Raw genomic sequence first — 18,789 nt, 5'->3', positions numbered from 1 at the left:
CACATAGGACAGGTAATATTTTGCTAATTTTTACCAATGAGGAGGCAGAAATCCACTACTAGAAAGTAGTAATACCGGGGCCGGCTGGTCGGGAGAGTGCGGTTTTGAGAACACCAAGGCCCAGGGTTCGGATCCCATATAGGGATGGCCATCAGCTCGCTGGCTGAGCGTGGTGCTGACAACACCAAGTCAAGGGTTAAGATCCCCTTACCGGTCATCTTTAAAAAAAAAAAAAAAGAAGAAAGAAAGCAGTAATACCAATATTCAGGATTTTTTCACTTGGTCTAGTGTCTGATGGTCCAGGAATTCACTTCAAATAAACTATAATAATGGGCCTATACTGATATTGATATGATTTTTGTTTGCCTGCCTCCCGAGTAGTAGTTCTGATAAAGGGTAGCGGGGTGAGTAAAGCGGTGTAGATCCAGAATTCAAACTGGTATTAATTCTCCTTGTGAAGATTTGAATGGGTTAAGGGTAAAGACAACAACAGGATCTAGTATTTATTGAGCAACGTTTATATATTAGGCATTTTCATGTTACTCATAACTCTCATAGCAACTCACAGCTGACAGAGAGAAGTTAAGTAACTTTCTCAAAGTTACTCTGTAAGTGGCCGAACCAAGATTTGGATGCCTGAGCCCATGTTCTTCACACTAGACTAAGCTGACTTGCTGAGTTTTCTCAAATTTCCCAAATCTGTCTTTCCTGCTTATCTCTCTGCATCCTGTTCCAGTCATGAAGAGTTAAACAGGCTTCCTAGATTGATGCAGCGCTCTAAAGATAGCAGAGGTGGGGAGGGGGGTTGTTTTTTTGTTTTTTGTCCTTTTCGTAACCGGCACTCAGCCAGTGAGTGCACCGGCCATTCCTATATAGGATCCGAACCCGCGGCGGGAGCGACGCCGCGCTCCCAGCGCCGCACTCTCCCGAGTGCGCCTCGGGCTCGGCCCATAGCAGAGGTGTTTTTGTTTAGACCTTTCCTAGAGCAAGAAAGGTGATTGAATGCATTTCAAAGGGCTTCCTGTGGGCTGTATGTGCAGAGATGATAAATGGAAAATATAATCATATTCTATTAATGCTAGAACTGGAAGGAAACTCTGCCATCATCTGCTAGTTTAACTTCCCTCTTTCCGCTGATTTATCAAGCTCTGGAGAGGGAAAATGACTTGCCTAAAATCACACATCAAGTTAAGGTAAAGTTCAAGAGATCTACTGTAAAACATGGTGAATATAGTTAACAACAATGTATTGTATACTTGAAAAGAGCTGAGATTATGTTTTAAGTGTTCTCACCACAAATAAGTATGTGAGATTATATATGTATAATTTAAGATAGAGCTGGGACTAGAATCCAGGTGTCCTGACTCCCAGTCATGATTCCTTGTTAATGTTAATAATTACCAATAATCTCGAAAGCATAATTTGCCACAGACAAACCACAGTATGCACAATATTCCCTTGAATAATCTGGAATTGCCTCTAACAGTAATTTTTATTTATTTATTTATTTATTTGGGCAGCTGGCTGGTGCAGGGATCCGAACCCTTGACCTTGGTGTTATAACACCATACTCTAATGAACTGAGCTAAATAGCCAACCCTAATTTCTATTTTTTTAATTAAGAGCTTGGAACAGCAATAATTATTAGTAAATGATGGGAAACCAATACCCCATTTCACTTAAACCCTGATCTTAAAGTCCTATAGGTTTCTTTCTCCTAGACCCCCTCCTTCAAGAAGTCCTCACATTCCCCCTTAAAGTAGTTGCTGGCCTCCATTTCTAGATTCTTATTAGAGGCATCATTCTATCTCTTCTTTAGGACTGAGCACGGTTTTTTATTTTCCTCTTTTGTACCCTGCTGTTTCATTAGGCTACAAGAGGATTCTCATAGCACAGGGTTGTGGGCTAAGATGATCCAGGCTGAGGAAACAGTGGAAAATACAAGGGATCTTCAAAAAGTTTATAGGGCTGGCTGGTTAGCACAGTTGGTTAGAGCACAACCTTGTAATACCAAGGTCACAGGCTCAGATCCCCGAACCAACCAGCTGACAAAAAAAAAAAAAAAAAAGTTTGTAGAAAGATTTGTATTATGTTTTAATTCTATTTTTCCACGAACTTTTGAAGTACCCTAGTACTGTACCTTGGTGCATTCAAGGAACTGAAAACGGAAAGGAGGCCAGCAGGGATGGAGGGAGAAGAGTTGGAGAGTGCCAGATGAGGTTGGAGGGAATCCTGGCCAGTTACCCAGAGCCATGGTAAGGACGGTAAGTTGGAGTGTGCTGAGAAGCTCTTCACTGGATGGGGTTTCAGCAATCCCTGAGCTGAGCCTCACCACATCTCTACCCAGTTGGAGAAGACCAGCAGAGGCTGCACAGAAGTCAGCTCGGGCCATTGGTAGTCAAGGAGGGATGATCCTCAAGATATGCCCTCTCTTTGGTTTTCCCTCTTTTCAATTCTGCCTTGTCTTTTTCTTTCCTGTGGGTGCTGGCGACGGAAGTCAGGCAAGGAAATTTGTCCTAGGAAGGGAATGCTTTCTTTTTGGCGCCATAGCACACTGATGAAGTCTTAATTAGTGTCTTCTAAAAGATAAAATGAGACTTTGGCCCAGGCCAGGCAGATATCCTCAGAGATGTGGGGCCGAAGACTTAGGAATGCGGGGCAAGGTTGGGGCGCCAGCCTTGCCTGCGGGGTTTCTAGCTCCCTTTTTAAAAAATCTCCACGTGACCAAAGCCTTCCTTGACCGGCCAGCTCCGTCCCCTCAGACCTGCACAGCTGCGCCTCAGGCCCGCAGAACCTGGACCCTCTCCCTAGCCCCCTCCCTTGCTCTCGCTCCCGCTCCCCCCTTCGTCTGCTCCCGGCCTGTGATTGCTTCTAACTCACGTCACTAGCAGTCGATCCCCGCCCACTCGGCGCTGTCATTGGCAGCAGGGCTCGGGTACGCGGCAGCTGCGGGAGGAGCGGGGAGCGATAGGAGGGGGCGGGAATTCCCGACTCGAGGCCGGAACCCGGCGGATACCATGTAGTGAGACCCTCGCGAGGTGAGTGCGGGCTCTCGGGGAGCGGGATCGAGGGCTGCCCAGGCCTCCCGGAGCCTAGGGGCTGGAGTCCCAGCTCTCACATTCTTCATCTGCTTCCCGCAACGCTGTCGGCCTCGGACTCCGCCTCACGGAGCCCGGACTTCCAGACACCGCACTCAGTGTCGTCTCAGCATGTCCCGGGACCCCAGACCCCTAAGGCCCCTCTCTTTTGGCCGTCTACCGGACGTCCCAGCCTGTGGCTTGAAGAGCTCACTCTCTGCTTTCCGGGGAGATGGCATTGGGAAAAGGGGATCCGGAGAGTGATCCAGCACCCAAGCTCGCCCTTTTCTGGTGGTTCACAAAACCACCCGTGACTTCTCCCCACAGCCCTGAGCTCCCTTTGCTTCATTCACTCCTTCCTGGAGTGGGGAGCCTGGCTTCTACTTTCCTTAGGGGACCCCGGGTCCAGGTCCTATTTGGAGGCAGCCCCTAGTTTTCTTGGAGGCCCCAGATGAAAGGGTAATGAGATGTCCACACAGTCCCCATGCCTCAGTTTCCCCCTTTCTGGCTCCCTGAATAAGTCACTTGGGAGAGATAAAGTCTGAGGAGAAAGAGGAGTGTTCCTGGTACAGGAGTGGATGAGTCACCCTGGATTGGGGAAGATCAGAAAGTGATTGGGGTGAAGGAGCTAAATGCTGCTGACAAAGCTTCCCCTTTCCTTGGCCCCATCTTTCCTTGCATGACCATTCCCCACCCACTCTAGTCTATCTTCCTAGGTCTGAGAGTTATTGGGGCTGCCATAACCACCATGGGGCCCTGGGGAGAGCCAGAGCTCCTGGTGTGGCGCCCAGAAGCGGTAGTTTCGGAGCCCCCAGTGCCTGTGGGGCTGGAGGTGAAGTTGGGGGCCCTGGTGCTGCTGCTGGTGTTCACTCTCCTCTGCAGTCTGGTGCCCATCTGTGTGCTGCGCCGGCCTGGAGCTAACCATGAATCTTCCGGTAAGCCTCTCCTTTTCCCCATTGCTACGGATGCTTGGGGCAAGGAATACTCTGGGGCTGGCCTAAGGAGGAGAGGAAGGCAAGAATAGCCATTTCTTTCTTCCTTTTTGGTGGCTGGTGCGTACAGGGATGGAACCCTGGACCTAAGAGTAGCCATTTCTTGGGTTAGGGTAGTGGGGCCTGGCGGGGGTTCACTTGCTCATTCCCCTCTGTACTTCACTCCTGCCCAGCTTCCCGCCGGAAAGCCCTGAGCCTAGTAAGCTGCTTCGCAGGGGGTGTCTTTTTGGCCACCTGTCTCCTGGACCTGCTGCCGGACTACCTGGCTGCCATAGATGAGGCTCTGGCAGCCCTGCACGTGACGGTGAGCACTAGCCCGCGGCATGTGGCCTTGTGTGCGGGGAGTGTCCAATTACATACCTCTAGGAGAGATGGTTTGTAATATATCTGTTCATTTGTCACTCCATGACTGTGTGGAAGGCTCTTGGCATATGATCCTATGAACCGTTATTTTTGGTTATAATGCATAACCCTTTTGGTGTGTCCCCCCCCATCCCCACTCAGTTCCTGTGTGACCCCTATGTACCCTTTTAGACAGTGTGAGGAGCCTTATTATCAGGTGTGTGACCTACTCTGTGGGTTTCTCAGTTCCAGTTGCCAGGAAGTTAACAGTGCTCCAAGAATCATCTTCACTCTCTCTCCACTTTCCTGAAGGGCTGAAGATGGCAGTTCCTGCAGGCTTGGGAAGGGTAGGAGGCAATTCCCAGGGGCTTGGTGATGCTGACAAAAAAGGCTTTTGTCCAAGGAAGTGGGATGTGGGGAATGATCAATTCTAAGGCATAGGAAAGGCTCATTATAGGAAAAACTGAGATAGTTGGGTTGTGGTGCAGGGAAGACATCCTGTGCTCTTTCCTCTCTTTATTCCCAAAGACTGAGGAAGTAACATTGGACGTAACCCTTTGTGTGTCTGTGACTGAGTGACATGTCTTTGTGTGAGTGTGTATAAGCCTGAGTGTCCCTGTGACAGTATGTGGCTGTGTGAGCATTTGGAGAAGTGGGCCAATGTATGATGCTTTGTGTGCTTACCCTACATGTGACACTTTGTGTACGTCTACATCAGTAACTCTCAACTAGGGGTGGTTTTGTCCCCCTGGAAACATTTGGTAACGTCTAGAGACATTTTTGGTTTTCACAACTGGGGGTGGTGGTGTGGGGAGCATTGTGCTTGCTACTGGCATCTGATGGGTAGAGATCAAAGATGCTGCAACCTATACTGCATACGACAGCTCCCAAGACAAAGAATTATCTGGCCCAAAATGTTAATAGTGCCAAAATTGAAAAACTTGGTCTACATGTAAAACTGTGAATCACATTATAATCTGTGTGATTGTGTATCATTCTGTGTCTGTGTCACCAAGTAACTCTATCTTTGTGTGACTGAGAGTGGCCCTAAATTTGTATGGGACCCCTAGTCTGTATAACTGAGTGTCCAGGAGACTCTGCATCTGACTTCTCCCCAGTCTTGGCCTGTCTCTTGAACTCCTTGCTGCCCCCTCTTCCCACAGCTCCAGTTCCCCCTGCAAGAATTCATCCTGGCCATGGGCTTCTTCCTGGTCCTGGTGATGGAGCAGATCACACTGGCTTACAAGGAGCAGTCAGTGCTACCACCTCGGGAGGAGACAAGGGCTCTGCTGGGAACAGTGAATGGTGGGCCGCAGCATTGGCATGACAGGCCAGGGGTCCCACAGGCAAGTGGAGCCCCAGCAGCTCCCTCAGCCCTGCGTGCCTGTGTACTGGTCTTCTCCTTGGCCCTACACTCAGTGTTTGAGGGGCTGGCAGTGGGGCTGCAGCGAGACCGGGCTCGGGCCATGGAGCTGTGCCTGGCTTTGCTGCTCCACAAGGGTATCCTGGCTGTCAGCCTGTCCCTGAGGCTGCTGCAGAGCCATCTGCGGGCACAGGTGGTGGCTGGCTGTGGGATCCTCTTCTCATGCATGACACCTCTGGGCATTGGTCTTGGAGCAGCTCTGGCAGAGTCAGCCGGGCCTCTGCACCAGCTGGCACAGTCTGTGCTGGAGGGCATGGCAGCTGGCACCTTCCTCTATATCACCTTCCTGGAAATCCTGCCCCAGGAGTTGGCCACTTCAGAGCAGAGGATCCTCAAGGTTATTCTGCTTCTAGCAGGCTTTGCCCTGCTCACTGGCCTGCTCTTCATCCAAATTTAGGGGGTTTCAAGAGAGGTGCAGGGGAGATTGACTATCAGGTGCCCCTGCCCTTCCTCCCCTCTGCCAGAGTGTGGGGAATAAGAAGTGTGGGGAAGGGAGGTACTGAGGATCAAAGAGTTCTCTGGGAGATAGGGATGGAGCCTTTGGGACTATCTGACCAATGAGAGAGACAAGAGCTTGGCCCCAGGCCCAAGAAACAAGAGATGGTCAAGTCACTAGAGACTTGATCAGGGGACATTAGGATTGTGGAAGACACTGATTGCTAGAAGCAGAGGTCAGACACTACACATAGGGACAAGGTAACACTGGGGAGGCTGGAGGTGGGCACCCAGCTGCTGTGGGATAAAGGTATGGAGAGGGCATAAGTCCAGAGTCAGTTTCCTGTTGATTCTAGCCCATTTCCACACTCTTCCACATGGAATGGACCCCTCCTACTTTTCTTAGCTCCTATTTCCTTATCTTCCTCTTCCTTTCTCCCAGGAGACTGGTGCCAAATGGTCTCTCCCTGCCAGTTTTGGTATCTTCTCTGGCCGCTCTAGCCCTGCTCACTCTATTTTTAAAGTGCCAAACCAATCCCCTCCCTCTTTCTCAAAGCACAGTGATATGGCACTGAGCCCTGCCCAGCACCTCAGTGGAGGGGGCCTGCTTGCTCTTTATTTTGATCCCAGATCCTGGGGTGGGGCAGAAATGTTTGCTGGGCTGGGGTAGGGGGAGGATTGGAGACCTGCGGCCACCCACCGCAGCTGCACCCTAGGAATACAGAACATGGACATGGTGCCCCATGCCCAGATGATAAACACTGAGCTGCCAAACCTTTTTTTATATATATACCCGAGGAGCCCGAGGGGGAAGGGGAATACCTACCTCCAGGGTTATTTTGGGGAAGGGAAGGCTGTGCATAGGGCCATATTCTGTACAATCTATTTTACTAACTGACCTGTTTGGGGACGTGTTACCCAAATAAAAGATGTTTCTATACATCTGTACAGTGATTCATTTGTCTTGGGAAAGGGGTGGGCATGTGGCCAGCCTAGAGGGCCTGAGTCCCAGATGCTTACAGTTGTTTTAAGATCCTTGGTTTCACTGTTTTCACTCAGGCCCCAGTAGTCCCCTTCCCTTCCTCCTTTGTCTCTTCCTTCTTCCCTCCCAGTCTCCACCCCTTCCCTTCTCTTCCTTTTTCTTCCCTTCCCTCCCTCTCTTTTATTCCCTCTCCCCTTCCAGTTCGCAGGCTCGGGACTAATTTAGAACTACTCTTCCCAGCCTGCCCCGCGCAGGGAGTAGCCGAGAGGATGGAACCAAATCTCCAGTTCCCCGAGTCAACCGGGCTGCTGGGAGGTGGAGTCCATTTCCTTTCCGTGCTGCATGACTAGCGGTGTGACGTTGTCACGTAAACAAACTACAATTCCCGGCGGCCCCCACGGGCCACAGGTCAGGACTAGGCTGGGGCCGGGTTCGCGGTGCTTGCTGAGGCTGCGGGCGGCTGCTACGGCTCCGGGCCGGAGCCCGCAGCGGAGGCCGTGGCTTGTCCTGGGAGGGTGGCGGGGAGGGCCGGGGGAGGAAGATGGCGACGTCCGGGGCGAACGGGCCCGGCTCGGCCACGGCCTCAGCTTCCAATCCGCGCAAGTTTAGTGAGAAGATCGCGCTACAGAAGCAGCGTCAGGCCGAGGAGACGGCGGCCTTCGAGGAGGTGATGATGGACATCGGCTCCACCCGGGTAAGGGCCCGCGCCGGGGAGCGGGAGCGGGAGCGGGAGCGGGAGCGGAGTGGAGTACTCACGGAGCGGAGAGCAGAGAGGCGGGGCGGGGGCGGGAGCCGCGACGAAGGAGGCGGAACGGAGCAGGGGCAGCGGGCGCCGCCGTCTGGGAGGCGCGGGTTGAGGGCCGAGGGGCAGGAAGACAGGTTTTTCGGGGCTGGAGGGGAGGGGGGGAGCTACTGCGGGCCGAATACAAGAGGCGGGAGTGAGCGGAGAGGGGAGGTTGTCCCCTAAAGTTCGGCGGAGGTAGGAGGTGGGTGGTCCTTGTGCATCCCTGAAGGAGTCGCCCGAGGGACTCGCCTGAAGCATCCCCGATATTGGGTTATGGATTGGGGGTATGGTATGTTTGTCCCTAATCTGGCTTCTCCGAGTTTGTGATCTCCTTCAAACTGGTCCTTCTGCCCTGTTGTTTCATTCTTGGCGCTTTGGTATCTCCTGGAAAGGGCCTCCAGTGGTTTGAACCAACAGTGCTTAGTATAGTAGGGCAGGAAGTTCCCTCCTGCGTCCCGTCCCTTTGCTTCCTTTTTCAAATATTTCTTGTGGTTTCCTGACGTGAATGAAGGTGAGGTTCATTGCTCACAGAATGGTGCTTGGTGTTTTGCCCTAGTCGCCTTGGAGGAGAGATAAAGCTTTGAATCTCAAAACTGGATAAGCGATCGGCTATAGGTTGTGCGGAACACGATGGTTTATTGAGCCTTCTAGGGAGACGACTGCTTTGTGTGTCAGTTTATGGGGTGCCTTGGAGGGTCCTCTATATGTTGAAAATATTCGTTACTAGGAAGTTCTAGAAAGAACTTTCAGGTCTCTGCCAGGTTGCCTCTGAAGCCCCTTTGGCCTTGGTGTCTTGCTTCCCAGGTCTGGATGTCAGAAGGAGCGAGGGGTTGGAGTTTGCCCAGATGGTATGCAGTCCTAATTTAGGGACACATTATTCTTAAAACAGCAGGTGAGAATATTACAGTGATCTTTCATGGCAGAGAGCTGGAAGGAATTTAAGGGGAGATGGTGAAACAGAAAATACCACATTTCGGGCCGGCCTGTGGCTCACTTGGGAGAGTGTGGTGCTGATAACACCAAGGCCACGAGTTCGGATCCCTATATAGGGATGGCCGGTTAGCTCACTTGGGAGAGCGTGGTGCTGACACCACCAAGTCTAGGGTTAAGATCCCCTTACTGGTCATCTTTAAAAAAAAAAACAACCCCCCCCGCCCCCATTTCAAGGCTCTTTCTGTTGGTCTGACTATAATTGCATCTATCTATGACTGTGATTCTGACTGGTTTTATTTTCGTGTGTATCTCCCTTGATCTGTTAGTCTTTTTGTGTTTTTTCCCCTTTTGAATCTCTAGGGACCATGTGCCCTAGTTTGTGGAATCAGTACAGAGAAAGTTAGGTGAGGAGGCAAATCTGGTTTGTCTGTGTATGCACGTGCATAATCCACTCTAACCACCATTAGGATTAGGATCTAACTGTTGATTGCTTCCCTTAGGAGCTTTTGGTCATGATGGGGACAAAGACAAGAAGATGGGAGAGAGGCTGATCTCCAGCTGATAGCTTGAGGCCTTGCCCTCTGGATTGATTCTAGCAGAGGCATTGTGATATCTTAGGGCTTGTCTGTGCAAAGAAAGGCTGTGAGAAACTCAAAGCTGAGGTATCTATGTGGAGCCTTAGTCTATCAAAAGGACGTACTTTGTCCCTTCTGGTTAACTTCTCTATTACACAGAAAAATGTAGGGGGCATACATGGTCAGAGCCTGGGGACCCAAGAGTCTAGGGCTAGAGATAAGAGACCTGTAGCTCAGCCTGTTATCTGACCAGCTGCAAGGGTTCATTTGAGGCAGATATGGCCATGGGGGCCTATATCGCTGAGAGGCTGGGGTTGCTGTATATGTTAATAGCTGTTTGGAAGTGGCCCAGAGGTCAGCAGAGTGCCCACAGAAATCACTGGTCTGACCTAGAACTGATAGTCAGTTCTGATGTTGGCTTATATATAACAGTGTGACCCTGGAAGTTCTTAGAACTTACCCCTCTCAGCCGCCTTCCTCCCCATGGCCTTGCCCTGGGTCTGTTTATTTGGCTGGTGGCACTGGCTGAGTCTCAGAAGTAGATGCTTACCTCTCACAGATGGATATGAGATCTGTAGACAGATTAAACTGTGCCAGACTGAGGGTTGTGGTGTCTCACCTTTGTGCCAGACATATCTTCCCAAAGTGGGGATGAGGCCAGGGACATGGCTCTGGCCCAGGCTGGAGTAAGCTACTGCTTCCTCTCCCACCTTCATTCTTCAGGCTCTCCTGCCCATTCAGGGGCCTTCAGATTCAGTGGAAGAATGCCCCTTGGTTTTGGCACTAGGAGAGGCATCATTCTTTGGATGTTCTATCTAGTTTGGGAGGTGCAGGTTCTGTGTAGCCTTCCTGAGGCTGGGCAAGTGGCAGAGCCCAGAAGCCTGTGCTCTCCAGAGTGGGAAGGAAAGAGGCTGGTAGTAAGGGCTCTATGACATCCACCCGTGGCCTTCCCCTTATCTTCTAATTAGTCCTGGATGCATCTGGGAAGGAAAGCAGAGGTGCTTAATAGTCACCCCACTCTGTGACTAGCCTGGGGGCTCCTGGAAGCCCTTCAGGGACTCTGCTTAGACTGATACCAATTGAGACAGGCCCTGCGCAGAGTGTCAGGCCCTGTCTGGCGGGGTGATGTCAGGTAGTAGTGTTATCGCTGATGAGGGTAGCCTGCAGAAGGGCTACAGTGATTGTTTGCACGAGGTCTCAGTGGACCTTTCCCCTAGCACTGACTCAGGCTTTTTTTTCTGGCAGATTTCTTAAAAGCAGCAGCATATCCTGGTGACAGGGATGGCAAGGATGGCCAAAAGGGAACAGTGCTCAAGACCCTCCCTGACACTCCCATTTGTCTCCCCTTGTCTCAGTTACAGGCCCAAAAACTGCGACTGGCATACACAAGGAGCTCTCATTATGGTGGTTCTCTGCCCAATGTTAACCAGATTGGCTGTGGTCTGGCAGAGTTCCAGGTGAGTGTACAACAGTCAGGGAGGAGCAGAGGCTCTTAGGCCACTTCTCCTGCTGACTCTCCTGTCCCTTTTGGCAGAGCCCCCTCCACTCACCTTTGGATTCATCTCGAAGCACTCGGCACCACGGGCTGGTGGAACGGGTGCAGCGAGACCCCCGCAGAATGGTGTCCCCACTTCGCCGATACCCCCGCCACATATCCTTCACAGAGGGTTTCGGGGGTCTGGAGGTCCATAGTATGGGGTTCCTTAGGGACTTATGGTAGGAAAGTACTTTAAGTGTTGTCCAGTCCCATCCTACTCCAGGAGCTCTCCTTTACCCAGCCTCCCTGAAAAGTAACCACAGCCAATATGTCAGCACAGGCTCCTGTGACAGGGAGTAGTTGCTGCTAAGGCTCTGCCCTCCATCTCTGTCTTTCCCTGACTGTCTTCACTTCAGCTTGCTCTTTGCTGCCAGAGGCAGGGCTCCCTGATATGTCTCCTGCTGAAGGAATTTTGGTCCCTCCTTCTCACTTTTATATTCTTAGCTTTCAGTCTCGGAGACCTATAGACCTGTCTTCTCCAGATATTTTCCTATATTTTTCTGGCTTCCAAGGTCTGATTCCCTTCTTCTCTTCCATTCTTTCAACCTGTTGTTGCTCCTTGTGGAGTAGGAGAAAGGTATGTGTTTCTTGAAACAACTTATCTGCTGTCTCCACTATTTTTTTTTTTTTTAAAGATGACCGGTAAGGGGATCTTAACCCTTGAGTTGGTGTTGTTAGCACCACACTCTGCCAAGTGAGCTAACTGGCCATCCCTTTATATAGGGATCCAAACCTGTGGCCTTGGTGTTATCAGCACCACACTCTCCCAAGTGAGCCACGGGCCGGCCCCTGCCTCCACTATTCTTCTCTCATCTCGTCTTTTTCTCATCCCTTCTGTCTCCACTTAGTTCCTTAACTGATGCTCTTCACATTGACAGCTCTCCCTACAGTCCTGCCTACTTATCTCCTCCCCCTGAGTCCAGCTGGCGAAGGTAAGTGTCCAGACAGACAGAATCTCCTGCCTACTCTCTGACATGTTTCTAAAGGGATCTTGGGTTGGATCTGGGATTACTGGGCTAGGGTTTCAACAGTACCTCTCCCATAACAGCAGGGCTGGATGGGGTGGGGGGGGTGGAGTAGGTGGGTCAGAGTCCAGTCCTGGTCATGTTGACATGAATGGCCAAGCCTCCCAGTCCAGCCAGAGCAGGACTAATGGGAACTGTATCCAGGCTGTGTTGTATGTGAAGGGGGAGGGGAGAATGGCACAGTGGCAGGTGAAAATTGCTCCTTTCTGTCAAAGGTGAGTGCCAGATGTAGTGGTCTGGCACACTTGGCTTTTTGAGTCCTTCCCCTTGTTCATCTCACCTCCAGTATTCATACCCAGCAGAGTTGCTGGGCTCCAAGAGTCCCATTCAGCTTGTCCTGGTAGAGAGACATTGAATAGTTTCCAAATCTCTTAGATTGACTGGGGAGGGGGTTCATGGGTCACAAACATCAGATGAACCAGAAAGAAACAGGCATGCCCTAGGTGCCCAGCCCTCTCTATTTCCACCTTGGCTGCCCCACATTTTCCAACCCCCATGCCCATCTTCTTGTCCATTGCTAGCCTTCCTCCTCATGACTTTGTTTTTCCACTCCAGAACGATGCCCTGGGGCAATTTCCCTGCAGAGAAGGGGCAGTTGTTTCGACTACCATCTGCACTTAACAGGTGATGGCCCATGCTTTCTTTAGGCCATGTTTCCTATTGTCTGTAGTTTTGGGGGCCCTACTCCCTCACCCCCACCCTGTTTAGCCCAGCTAGTGTTTTCCCCTGCTGGGCAGAACTTGGGGACCAGGAAGACTCACTGGTGCCAGCTCACCTCTGTTCCCCCACAGGACAAGCTCTGACTCTGCCCTTCACACAAGTGTGATGAACCCCAGCCCCCAGGACACTTATCCAGGCCCCACACCTCCCAGCGTTCTGCCCAGCCGCCATGGAGGTAAGTGGCTATGTCCCAGGGTATGGAGTAGCTGTGGAGATTTGGTTTGAAGCAAGTAGGCAAGTGGGCACTACAGACAACACCACTACATCCCTTACAGGTTTTCTGGATGGCGAAATGGATTCCAAAGGTATGTGTTCCTCACCACGTGTGGGTATTGAATTCCAAAGAATTTCTGGGCTGGTACTGGGGACTTTGTGTGGGTTCAGGGAGTAGGACTCCCTCCCACCTGCCTCTGCTTTCTGTCGTTTCTTACTGGCTCCTTCTCCAACCCTCCCATCACCAGTCTTTCTCTTTCAAGTTCCTGCTATTGAGGAGAACTTGCTAGATGACAAGCATTCGCTGAAGCCATGGGATGCTAAGAAGGTAGGTGTGGGCCACTGGGGGTCACCCACTATCCCTCAGCTATCTCCTTTCCATGGGCCTGGCTTTCCAGGTTTCTCCACTGGGCACTGTCCTCATTTTCAACATTTTCCCTTTTCTTCTCAGCTGTCCTCATCTTCCTCCCGACCTCGGTCCTGTGAAGTCCCTGGAATTAAGTAAGTACCCTGATGAGGTTGTCTGAGGTGGGGGAGGGAAGTACAGGGAGATGTAGGAGATTGATTTCTGCTCTTCCCTGACCACTGCCCTCCCCACCCCCAATTTATATCTTTCTTTTTCTCTCCTTACCCTAGCATCTTTCCATCTCCTGACCAGCCTGCCAGTGTGCCAGTCCTCCCACCTGCCATGAACACGGGGGGCTCCCTCCCTGACCTTACCAACCTGCACTTTCCCCCACCACTTCCTACCCCCTTGGACCCTGAGGAGACAACCTATCCCAGTCTGAGTGGGGGCAACAGTACCTCCAATTTGACTCACACCATGACCCACCTCGGCATCAGTGGGGGCCTTGGCCTTGGCCCAGGCTATGATGCATCAGGTGAGTGGCTGTCCTGGCCATGTGCCCAGTGGGTGCTGCCTGGCTGGAGGGATGAAGGGGAGGGAGACTTGAGTACCCAGGACCCTCCTGTGTCTGCCCACATCAGCCCATCACCTCTACACCCCAGAATTCCCTCATTGCAATTCTCAGCCAGTGAGAACTGGTAGGTGTGGCTTTTCCTAGAAAGAAGATGGAGAGCTGCCCCCAGGTGGGCAGTGCCAGTCTCACTGTCAGGGACAGAGTAGGGAGGACATTGTGTCACCACTTCCATAGTCTGGTCACTGTTACCCATTCTGGGTGGAAAGGGACCCAGTTCCCATCAGTAATGTTGGCATCTCTGGTTTTTTGTCTGTGCCTGCAGGACTTCATTCACCTCTCAGCCACCCATCCTTACAGTCCTCCCTAAGCAATCCCAACCTCCAGGCTTCCCTGAGCAGTCCTCAGCCCCAGCTCCAGGGCTCCCACAGTCACCCTTCACTGCCTGCCTCCTCCTTGGCCCGCCATACACTGCCCACCACTTCCCTGGGCCACCCCTCACTCAGTGCCCCAGCCCTCTCCTCCTCCTCTTCTTCCCCCTCCACTTCATCCCCTAGCCTGGGTGCCCCCCCTTACCCAGCTTCTACCCCTGGGGCCTCCCCCCGCCACCGCCGTGTGCCCCTTAGCCCCCTGAGTTTGCCCACGGTCCCAGCCGACGCCAGAAGGTCCCAACAGCAGCTGCCCAAACAGTTTTCGCCAACAATGTCACCCACCTTGTCTTCCATCACTCAGGTATGCGTGGCTGCCTTCCCTACATGTCTGTTGCCCTTGCCCCTTCCCTTCTCCTGCCAAGTTCTCTCCTTCCCACCCTCCATTCCTCAATACCTCTTCTCCTTACTTCCTGTACCCCTTGTCTCCTCCATCTCCTTCCATTCCTCTGTTCTCCACCTGCCTCATCTTTTGTCCATATTGTCTCCTCTTTGCTCAAGATTGCACCCTGGGGTTTAGCTTTTTGGTTTCAAATCCTGGCTCTGCCTGTTACTAGTAGTCTCCTTGGACAAGTTACTTAACTTCTTTGAACCTCAGTATCCTCATTTACAAAACAAAGATGCTTTTGTAAGGATCAAATGAAATATTGTACATGAAGTACTTAGCACCATGCCTAGGCTAGCCCAGGTCCATGCTCAACAAGTAGTAGCTTATACTTTCCCTTTTCTGCTTTCTTTCTATCTTTTCTTGTCCTTTTTCTAGTGCTTCTATCCTGTCCCATTCCCTCTCCCATTTCCCCTCCTTCTTTCATAGAATTCATAGAGTCCGAAAATCTCGACTCATGGAGCCCGATCCCTTCACTTGACAAATAAGGAAACTGGGGCCCAGAGGGAAAGTGACTTTCCTAAGTTTACACACCTGGTTAGGAAAACTTGGGATCAGAACTCAAAATTCTTACTTTAGGGCTTTTTCCTCAAAGATAAAATTCTCAGTTCTTTCCTCCCTCCTCATCCTTTTCTTCTTTTTTGCTATCTCTGCTCCCCTTTTCTTTCACCCTCTCCTCTGCTCTATTTTCTCTTCCTCCTCCATTGCTATTCCCAGGAATGTGTGTTCTATGTTCCATCTTTACCAGGTCCCCTCCTCTGTAGAAAAGACTGAGGCCAGACCAACAAGGATTCTGCTCTCTTACAGCATAGTGTGAGCATAACTTCCCTCTCTCCTTTCCTTCTTTTCTTTCCTTCCTCTCCTACTCCCTCTAGTCTCTTCAAGGCTTTAGAACAGCAGCTCTCAAATTTAGTGTTAGCAGTCACTTGTGATGTGTGTCACAGCACTTGATTACCAACAATAGTTGAAGTACCAGGGTTTAGGAATGGTTTACTTCTGGGCCGAGCCCGTGGCGCACTTGGTAGAGTGCTGCGCTGGCAGCGCGGCGACGCTCCCGCCGCGGGTTCGGATCCTATATAAAACTGACCAGTGCACTCACTGGCTGAGTGCCGGTCACAAAAAAAAAAAAAAAAAAAAAAAAAAAAAAGGAATGGTTTACTTCTGAACTGGATTCAAAATTATCCTTGTGTTAGCCTCACTCAGTCACTGTCATTCTGATATGCATTTTCGAGTAACTGCACCCAACCCTAGGGATGTGCATGGGAATGTGGGACATTGTATATTCATGTTGAGGATGGTTGCAGCTTAAGAGAGTGGGAAGCCCTGACTAAGAGTTCTTCTTGAAGGGCATACTGAAAGGTAAGATTCCCCCTTTCTCCTTGTTTCTTTTCAGGGTGTTCCCCTGGACACCAGTAAACTGCCCACTGACCAGCGGCTGCCCCCATACACATATAGTCCCCCAAGTGTGGTTCTGCCCACCCAGCCACCCATCGCAAAGCCTGTACAGCAGCCAGGACTGCCCCCTCTGGCCTGCTCAGTGCAGCCCTCAGGTGGTCAGCCTCCAGGTGGACAGCCGCATTATAGGACAATGTACCCACCTGGGTCCAGTGGACACGGGCAACAGTCTTACCACCAGGCAATGAGTGACTTCGGCCTGGGGAGTGTGAGTACTTGGGCTCCTTACTCAGAAGCAAGATAAGGTCTGAGGGTGGGTGAAGGGGGCCTAAGTGGTATGTCTGGTGTATTCTCAATTGGGAGATCTGGGTGGGAGGGAGATTTCCCTTCCCACCAGGTAACTTAGCACTGCCAGCTTGGAGCTCCTCTCTTCCTGCATTTGACCCCTACTCCTGCCCCTTTATTTCTGCTCAGCTTGCTCTTTGATGACTACTGCCTTGACCCGTTCTCTTCCTGGCATGCACATGCTCTGGCTCAGCAGGTACGGTGCCCACACCTACTTCGGGCCCCGTGCTCGCTTCTGTCGCTCTGCTTGCTGCCTCCTCCCTGTCTTTGCCTCTGTTTCTGGGGTGGAGATTGGTGGGCAAAGGGGATGTGCTAGTAGGGTTAGGCAGGGGCGGTCAGGAGCACCCTGTTCTGAAGCCCATTTCCTCAAGGTCTGTCTGTGTGTTCATAGCTAGAGCAGTTCAGCATGGAGAACCCGTCAACCAGCTTGGCACTGGATCCTCCTGGCTTCTCCGAAGGTCCTGGGTTTTTAGGGGGTGAGGGGCCAGTGGGTGGCCCCCAGAACACCCATGTCCTCAACCACCAAAACTTGACCCACTGTTCCCGCTATGGCTCAGGGCCTAACATCATCCTCACAGGTAAAGTGGGGTGGGTGGTGATGGGGAGGGGAAGGAGGGAATGATACCATCGCGGACGCAGTAGGATACTGAGGGGCCTAAGTAGAGTTTACAAGGCCTGGGGTCCTCACCCATATCTTCTACCCACAGGAGACTCCTCCCCAGGTTTCTCTAAGGAGATTGCAGCAGCCCTGGCTGGAGTACCTGGCTTTGAGGTGTCAGCAGCTGGGTTGGAGCTGGGGCTAGAAGATGAGCTGCGCATGGAGCCACTGGGCCTAGAAGGGCTAAACATGCTGAGTGACCCCTGTGCTCTGCTGCCTGATCCTGCTGTGGAGGATTCATTCCGCAGTGACCGGCTACAGTGAGGGGACTTCATCGCCATCCCACTTCTTGGCCCCATCCCCCATCACTGTCCCTTTCCTCCCTTCCCCCTGGCCAGTAGATACTCCATTCTCTGCCCCAGATCCTCTTTTTAACACAAACGAAGGATCCCAAGAATGAGATAAAGCAAGGGGTTTGTCCAGGTGGCCCCTGAATTCTGCACAAGGGGTGGGCCTGGGGGAGCTCAAGGGAGGGCCTAAAGCACTTGTAACTTTGAACCGTCTGTCTGGAGGTCAGAGCCTGTTGGAAGCAGGGGGTAGAAGGGAGCCCCGGAGGCAGGGCTTGTCCAGATGCCTAGGGGTGGGCAGTGCCAGCCCCTCCTCACTACTCTTCCCCTTGCAGTGGAGGAGAGAGCCAGAGTGGATATTATTTTTTATTAAATATATTATATGTTAATAAAAAAATCATATCAAACCCTCAGTGTGGTTGACTACTGTTTGAGATGCAGCTGGGGAATCTAGGGAGTTGGGCCACAGTCCTTTTTGTTATGCTTTTTGCATCTTCTCAGCATCATTGTGCTTTGTGGAAGAGTCTCCCAGCCTCAGAATTTGTACCAGCCTTGGACTTGGGGGCCCAGGATGGATGAAGTCTTCCATGGTAGCAGGAAGTCACCTTGTGTGCCCTGTTGCCTGAGGCCTGGCAGTGTCAGGGGGTGAGGAGGTGGCTGCTGGCTGAGTTCACCAATCTGATGTTTCCTGTAGAATAACCCCAGCTCTCCTGGGGGTAGCTGGCCTCAATGCTAAGGCTTCCAAGAAGAGGGGATTTAACAACTATGAACTCCCTGTAGTTCTTGGCTGGCTCCCTCTTCTTTATGGCCCTGTAAGCCTACAGGACCTAGACAAGCCTCTGACCCCATGCTCCTAGGTCTCAGGGAAGCCCTCATTCCTGTCCCCTCACTATGCGTGAATTCACTTCACTCTTCCCATTCTTCTCCACTCATTCATTTGAGTTTTAATTCAACAGATCCTTGAGTGCCATGTTCTGAAGAGGTTTCCTCTTTCCGAATGGGGTTGCTAGCCCTTTGACCATCTGAGCCTCTGCTCTCTCCTCTCTTCCTCACCCAGCATAGTGGGAAGAGTAGTGCCCCTGCTCAGCTACCCTCACCTCCAGTACTCAAGTCCACACTCTGCAGTCCTGGCCTCTCCTCTTCCTCTTTTCGAAGCTCTTGTTTTCGGAAAGGAGAACTGAGAACTCCTGGCTCTGGCACCAAAGGAATAAAATGTGCTGTAAGCCTCGAAGTGGGGGAGCCACCTGGGTCCCTTCAGCCTAAGTTTTAGTCTTTGCCGGAGGCGTGCACGTCACATCTTCTGACTATAGGACTGAGGGCGGAACGAGAGCCCCCC

At 51.7% G+C, this 18,789-nt stretch overlaps 2 protein-coding genes across 3 annotated transcripts; both read left to right on the top strand.

Annotated features, from left to right (window-relative positions):
• The first annotated feature begins 2,951 nt into the window (after positions 1 to 2,951).
• On the top strand, positions 2,952 to 7,209 carry SLC39A1 (solute carrier family 39 member 1). The gene is made up of 4 exons (XM_063105400.1): positions 2,952 to 3,038; positions 3,794 to 4,012; positions 4,243 to 4,373; positions 5,575 to 7,209. Exons 2-4 carry the CDS (start codon positions 3,826 to 3,828, stop codon positions 6,229 to 6,231), a joined length of 975 nt encoding a protein of 324 aa, XP_062961470.1. The 5' UTR covers positions 2,952 to 3,038; positions 3,794 to 3,825; the 3' UTR covers positions 6,232 to 7,209.
• A 494-nt stretch (positions 7,210 to 7,703) lies between these two features.
• CRTC2 (CREB regulated transcription coactivator 2) lies at positions 7,704 to 17,860 on the top strand. 2 transcript variants are annotated; one of them, XM_063106815.1, is made up of 14 exons: positions 7,704 to 7,945; positions 10,899 to 11,000; positions 11,078 to 11,196; positions 11,953 to 12,012; positions 12,661 to 12,729; positions 12,897 to 13,000; positions 13,101 to 13,130; positions 13,302 to 13,366; positions 13,490 to 13,539; positions 13,675 to 13,919; positions 14,281 to 14,687; positions 16,162 to 16,431; positions 16,900 to 17,086; positions 17,216 to 17,860. In XM_063106815.1, the coding sequence occupies exons 1-14, from the start codon at positions 7,793 to 7,795 to the stop codon at positions 17,428 to 17,430; spliced, it is 2,076 nt and encodes a 691-aa protein (XP_062962885.1). In that variant the 5' UTR covers positions 7,704 to 7,792; the 3' UTR covers positions 17,431 to 17,860. The 2 variants fall into 2 exon arrangements, with proteins under 2 accessions (XP_062962885.1, XP_062962884.1); XM_063106814.1 differs by having other exon boundaries at positions 13,287 to 13,366.
• Positions 17,861 to 18,789: the final 929 nt, after the last annotated feature.

Source organism: Cynocephalus volans, chromosome 8, assembly GCF_027409185.1.
Source record: "Cynocephalus volans isolate mCynVol1 chromosome 8, mCynVol1.pri, whole genome shotgun sequence".
In the NCBI taxonomy this organism is placed as follows: domain Eukaryota; kingdom Metazoa; phylum Chordata; class Mammalia; order Dermoptera; family Cynocephalidae; genus Cynocephalus; species Cynocephalus volans.
This window is presented reverse-complemented; position numbering and strand designations above follow the sequence as displayed.

Bases quoted from the DNA above. Each gene is read 5' to 3' on its own strand.
- SLC39A1 (XM_063105400.1), top strand. From the start codon at position 3,826: ATGGGGCCCTGGGGAGAGCCAGAGCTCCTGGTGTGGCGCCCAGAAGCG. The intron at 4,013-4,242 runs GTAAGCCTCTCC...ACTCCTGCCCAG, and splicing joins AGCTAACCATGAATCTTCCG to CTTCCCGCCGGAAAGCCCTG. The intron at 4,374-5,574 runs GTGAGCACTAGC...CTCTTCCCACAG, and splicing joins TGGCAGCCCTGCACGTGACG to CTCCAGTTCCCCCTGCAAGA.
- CRTC2 (XM_063106814.1), top strand. From the start codon at position 7,793: ATGGCGACGTCCGGGGCGAACGGGCCCGGCTCGGCCACGGCCTCAGCT. The intron at 13,001-13,100 runs GTAAGTGGCTAT...CATCCCTTACAG, and splicing joins TCTGCCCAGCCGCCATGGAG to GTTTTCTGGATGGCGAAATG. The intron at 17,087-17,215 runs GTAAAGTGGGGT...TTCTACCCACAG, and splicing joins GCCTAACATCATCCTCACAG to GAGACTCCTCCCCAGGTTTC.